At 44.9% G+C, this 6,480-nt stretch overlaps 1 protein-coding gene across 1 annotated transcript; it reads left to right on the forward strand.

Moving 5' to 3' along the window:
* The first annotated feature begins 235 nt into the window (after window positions 1–235).
* On the forward strand, window positions 236–5,710 carry LOC101124372 (zinc finger X-linked protein ZXDB). Its single transcript, XM_004064274.5, has one exon. The coding sequence runs from the start codon at window positions 312–314 to the stop codon at window positions 2,715–2,717; it is 2,406 nt and encodes an 801-aa protein (XP_004064322.4). The 5' UTR covers window positions 236–311; the 3' UTR covers window positions 2,718–5,710.
* Window positions 5,711–6,480: the final 770 nt, after the last annotated feature.

Raw genomic sequence — 6,480 nt, forward strand, 5'->3', positions numbered from 1 at the left:
CATTATTGAACAAGCTGTCGTCATTTCCCCATTACCTCAGAAGACCTCCTTAATTACTTACTTATATTAACTGTAGAACGTATTTATGCATACCAGGCTCTACCTCTGGGCTTTCTATTCTGTTCCAGAGACCCAGTACCAGAATATTTAAATCACTGTGGCGTTAAATACGTTTTAATATCTGATAGGGCCAGTTTCTGCGCATTGCACATTTTTTTTCCCCTTTCAGGAACGTGTTCAGGCCCGCGGCAGGGGGCGGGATCGCGCCTCCTCCTCGGCTCTGGTTCCAGCCGAGCCTCTCGGACGCAGAGATGGAAATCCCAAAGCTGCTCCCGGCTCGCGGGACACTACAGGGCGGCGCCGGCGGTATCCCCGCGGGTGGCGGCCGGGTCCACCGAGGCCCTGACCCGCCGGCTGGCCAGGTCCCCACGCGCCGCCTCCTGCTGCTCCGGGGCCCCCAAGATGGCGGGCCCGGGCGGCGGCGCGAGGAGGCCAGCACGGCATCACGGGGCCCTGGCCCAAGCCTGTTGGCGCCGAGGCCCGATCAACGTAGCGGCGGCGGCGGCGGCGGCGGCGACGACTTCTTCCTGGTGCTGCTTGACCCGGTGGGTGGCGACGTGGAGACCGCGGGCTCCGGTCAGGCCGCAGGGCCTGTGTTGAGGGAGGAGGCCGAGGAGGGCCCGGGGCTCCAGGGGGGCGAGAGCGGCGCGAATCCCGCGGGGCCCACTGCGCTAGGCCCCCGCTGCCTGTCCGCGGTTCCCACTCCGGCCCCGATCTCTGCCCCCAGCCCCGCCGCGGCCTTCGCGGGCACAGTCACTATCCACAACCAGGACCTGCTGTTGCGCTTTGAGAACGGCGTCCTCACCCTGGCCACGCCCCCACCACACGCCTGGGAGCCAGGGGCCGCTCCTGCCCAGCAGCCCGGGTGTCTGATCGCCCCGCAAGCTGGGCTCCCGCATGCCGCGCACCCGGGTGACTGCCCAGAGCTGCCGCCAGACCTCCTGCTAGCCGAGCCGGCCGAACCCGCGCCAGCTCCGGCGCCTGAGGAGGAGGCGGAGGGCCCGGCCGCCGCCCTGGGCCCCCGCGGACCGCTGGGCTCCGGCCCAGGCGTGGTGCTGTACTTGTGCCCCGAGGCGCAGTGCGGGCAAACCTTCGCCAAGAAGCACCAGCTGAAGGTGCACCTGCTGACGCACAGCAGCAGCCAGGGCCAGAGGCCCTTCAAATGCCCCCTGGGTGGCTGCGGCTGGACCTTCACCACCTCTTACAAGCTCAAGAGGCACCTGCAGTCGCACGACAAACTGCGGCCCTTTGGCTGCCCGGCGGAGGGCTGTGGCAAGAGCTTCACCACCGTGTACAACCTCAAAGCGCACATGAAGGGCCATGAGCAGGAGAACTCATTCAAATGCGAGGTGTGCGAGGAGAGCTTCCCCACGCAGGCCAAACTCAGCGCCCACCAGCGCAGCCACTTCGAACCTGAGAGGCCTTACCAGTGCGCGTTTTCTGGCTGCAAGAAGACATTTATCACAGTGAGTGCTCTGTTTTCCCATAACCGCGCCCATTTCAGGGAACAGGAACTGTTTTCCTGCTCTTTTCCTGGCTGCAGCAAACAATATGACAAGGCTTGTAGGCTGAAAATTCACCTGCGGAGTCACACCGGCGAGAGACCTTTCCTTTGTGACTTTGATGGCTGTGGGTGGAACTTCACTAGCATGTCCAAACTCTTAAGGCACAAAAGAAAGCACGACGATGACCGGAGGTTCATGTGCCCTGTGGAAGGCTGTGGGAAATCTTTCACGAGGGCGGAACATCTGAAAGGCCACAGCATAACCCACCTGGGCACAAAGCCTTTCGTGTGTCCTGTGGCAGGCTGCTGTGCCAGGTTCTCTGCTCGCAGTAGCCTCTACATTCACTCCAAGAAACACCTGCAGGATGTGGACACTTGGAAAAGCCGTTGCCCGATCTCCACTTGTAATAAACTCTTCACATCCAAGCACAGCATGAAGACGCACATGGTTAAAAGGCATAAGGTGGGCCAGGATCTCTTAGCTCAGCTAGAAGCAGCAAATTCTCTTACACCCAGCAGTGAACTTACCAGCCAGAGACAGAATGATCTCAGTGATGCAGAGATAGTGTCTCTCTTCTCTAATGTACCTGACAGTACTTCTGCTGCATTGCTGGACACAGCATTGGTGAACTCTGGAATCTTGACTATTGATGTGGCTTCTGTGAGCTCGACTCTGGCAGGGCACCTCCCTGCTAATAATAATTCCGTAGGGCAGGCTGTGGACCCTCCGTCCTTGATGGCCACCAGCGACCCTCCTCAAAGCCTGGATACCTCTCTCTTTTTCGGAACGGCGGCCACTGGTTTTCAGCAGAGCTCCTTAAATATGGATGAGGTCTCAAGTGTAAGTGTGGGGCCATTGGGATCTCTGGACTCTTTGGCCATGAAAAACTCCAGTCCAGAGCCTCAGGCTTTGACACCCAGCAGTAAGCTAACAGTGGACACAGATGCTCTGACTCCTTCGAGCACCCTTTGTGAAAACAGTGTCTCAGAACTACTGACACCAACCAAAGCAGAATGGAACGTACATCCTGACTCTGACTTCTTTGGACAGGAGGGAGAAACCCAGTTTGGATTCCCCAATGCAGCAGGAAACCATGGTTCTCAGAAAGAAACAGATCTTATCACTGTGACTGGCAGCTCATTTTTGGTATGAACCAACTCTATTCATTCCTCATCATGTGGCTTACTTTTATTACAGTCAATTTTGAGGATATTCTGGACTAAATATTTAAGTGCAGTCATTTCTTTTTGGTTTGCAAAAAGAGCACAGCCCTGGACTACAAGTTTGGAGATTTAAATTCTGATCTTGAGTTTGGAACTGACAAGTTGTGTGACCCTGAGCAAGTCAGTTAACCTGTCTGAGCCTTAATTTCCTTATTTATAAATTGAGGTGGTTTGAATAGATTGCTTTTAAGGTCTTTCTGCTCTGTGATTCCTTGATAATACATTTCTTTCCTTGAAAAATATGAGGACGTTTTTCAGTGATGTGGCATGTGTTTTTTTTTAACTGCCCCCCCACCCGTGACATGTTCTTTTTTTGGCAAACATACATAACGTTACATCATACTATGATGAACATCCATGTACTTTTCACTCAATTTCAGCAATTATGAATCCATGAACAATCTTTTTTAACTTAGCCTCACTCACTCCCCATGTTCTAGTATTATTTTGTAACAAATAGCGGACATCTGATCATTTTATCCATAAATATTCTTTATATATCTCTGAAAGCTATGGGATGATATGGAAAAAAATGATAATTCCATTATCACAAGTGATATTTACAGTAATTCTTTAATATCAGTAAATATCCAGTGAGGGTTCAAACTTCCAATTGCCTCATAAATGCTACTTGTTTTATTATTTTTAATTAGTAGAATCCCGTAAATCTCCTAAGTGTCTTCTTAATCCGTATGTTTCCCCTTCATCTTTCTTTTTTTCCTTGCGATTTTGTTTATGAAATGAGGTTGTTTCACATGTAGCATTTGCCACAATTTAAGTTTTGCTAATTGCATCCCTATGGTAATGTTTGCTTTCCTCTATCCTCTGTTTCTTTAATTTGCTAGTTTTGTCTAGAGACTTGATGAGATTGAAACATGGCTTTTGGCATGAATGTTTCATAGGTTATGTTGTGTTCATTTAGTAGGTGGCGCATAATCTGTGGTTTTCTCTCTTTTTGTGGTATTAGCAGCTGCTGCAGATAAATGCATTAATTCATGATGCTTCTGATATGATGAGTCATCTTTGTAGAGTTACTAATCATTAGCAAAGGAGGAAATGCTATGTAATAGAAATATTATTCAATGCCAAAATATTTTCTTAAATAGTCATAGAACTAACAAGAAAAAATAGATAGCAAAAAATGTGTTGGCTGTTCTCACTGTTTATCTTCCTAACTTCTTTTGATGATGGAAGGCAGTTTTGTGGAAATTGCCAGCCAGGACTTTGACATGAAACAGACCCAGGGCTAAATTTTGGCTCTGTGGTGTTGGATAAGTGGCCTTGAATAAATTAGTTATTAAGCTTCAGTTTTCTAGCTTTTAACTGATTATAGCAATGCACACACATACCTGACACACTGTTAAATTTTCTTCTCTTCCTGTTTCTTATGTTAAGGAAAGATACTCTGTGTTTTGGCATATGTTGGTGAATTTGTACCATTTTTATCCTCTCAGTCCTTCCTTTTATAAGACAATAATTGGAGTAGTTTAATCTTATTCATGTGCAGATAAAAGAGGTTTATGAAGTTTAGGGTGAAGTAGGCAAGGGAATCTGTTTACTCCCTCTTCCCTCTACTGAATAATTTTCCCTCTAAGAATTGCTGTGGGTAATACCAGGAGTGGAGACATTGCCCACATGCATAACAGCGTATCTCTCCATTCGATCAATTTGTCACCATCTTTGCTCTGTTTTGAAAGTCAGGCTTCTCTGTGACTGTGAAGCCTGCTGTTCCCTGAAAATCTGATAATGGAGCAGTGGAGGTTTTTTTCTTTCTGTGCTCTGTAGATCTCATTGTTTGCACTTGTAATTTCCCAGAGTTGAAAGGAAAGATTGAACTGGAATATTGTGTAAACTATCTGTCTTACATTAGTGTAGCATTTTGCAATTTGGGGAACATCTTCACAATTTGCGTCTCGTTGTTCAGAACAACCCTGTGAAGTAGTTTTGGCAATGTCTGTGTTACATTTCATGTAATTTAGCCAACTCCCATTCCAGCCAGGCTTTGGCTAAATCTGACAATTTTATATATAGCTTAAAACAAAGAATATACATTGTTTTCACCCCTCCCAGTCTACCCATCCAGCCTTCACGATTCATTCCTGTGTCAAGGTTAGTTGCTGTTTTCCATTTGAATTGGTTTCTTTTATGGTCAGTTTACTTTCTTCCCTCTCCCCTCCCTTTCCTGCACATCCCCATCCTTGCTATGCCTTTCTGTCCTCTTTTATAATGGATATATCTTTTTCCTGCCATTATCCCTCAGACATTCTCCTCATGGCACATTTTCTTCAAATGCTAACATTTACTGAGTGTACATTGAAGTTCTGTGCATACAGGAAGAAGTTATTTTCTGAGCTTAGATAATACTATGTGTATATGTGATTAAAATGAAGATTATTTTCTATACCCTTCAAATTAGAAGTGGATTTCTGTTTCATTACTTCCGTTTTAAAAGTTTTTGCCAGAGAGTTTTGCTAAATACTCTCTTATTTGCTCTAGTGTACTAGTCCAGTAGTGTTTGCATGTGGATGTCTGTGGATGACAGTTATTGTAGCACTTTGGCAGTGCACTAAAATTTTGCCACTATGAAATGTTTCTGTATTGTGTGTGTGTGTTTTGAAATACGCACACAGCCACACCCACATATATATTAAAAGTGGTTGTATTCATTTAGTGAAAAACAAAAAGTAGATGTACTTTTGTAAATCAGATAAATGCTTGGAATTTGATTGTCTACCCAATCAACAGTTTTCCCTCTTTGCTCTGGAAATATTTGTACTCATATAGCATATTTCAAAAATGTTGTCATTCATTAAGGCCTCTTAAATAGACCACTATTTTTTGTGTCTGGCAGATGAGTATGTCAAGGATTGAGATGAACACATAAGTCTTGGAAATTAAATAAATTTATAAACATAAAGATAATTTAATGCTGTGACTTCATTTTTTAAATTCTTTAAACCAACTTTCTCCCAATAAAAAATTATAAACTATGTCTTTTCCTACTTACTCCTGGAATTTTCAAAGGACAGATGTTACGTTCTCAAAGGGAACAGCTTTTATTTGTCCATGGGCTCACAAAGTTTCACTGAACAAATTTGTTCAAATGATTTCTCTTTCAACATCATTTTCTAGCAAAATCATGGAGAACAGCTTTACACTTTCAAGGTAATAGGTATAATTCTGTTGGTGGTGACAAGCTGCACTTAACTAGTCTGAAAAAAGTTGCCATCACTCCTTTTAAATAATGGTACTTGTTTTAATTTCATCCTGTTTCCTTTCTGCTCCTCCTCAGGCATTGACTTATTAAAACTTCTCGTCAATTGAAAACACAGTAACATAATGGCTTAAAAAGAATTATGTTTCTAGAGGCTCCATTGATCATGTTGGTCATAAGCTAAAAATACACTGACATTTGTATTTTTTACCAATTAGTATAATTAATACAACAAAATGCTTGAGTAGTAGTCGAGAAACATGGATAGACTATGAAGTTTGTCTCTGTGACCTACATTGTTCATGTTCATATCCAGGAAACATATAAGAAAGCAATTTGTAAGCTGGAGATTATACTGTATATTTTCCAAATTAACAAATATTTACTGAGCGTCATTGTGAAGATTACACCATAACATATTGAAGGGTCTGTGAGAGGAGTACTATATGACCCTGACCTTTAAAGAGATCGCCATTGA

The sequence above is a fragment of the Gorilla gorilla genome, chromosome X (genome assembly GCF_029281585.2).
Source record: "Gorilla gorilla gorilla isolate KB3781 chromosome X, NHGRI_mGorGor1-v2.1_pri, whole genome shotgun sequence".
Lineage (NCBI taxonomy): Eukaryota > Metazoa > Chordata > Mammalia > Primates > Hominidae > Gorilla > Gorilla gorilla.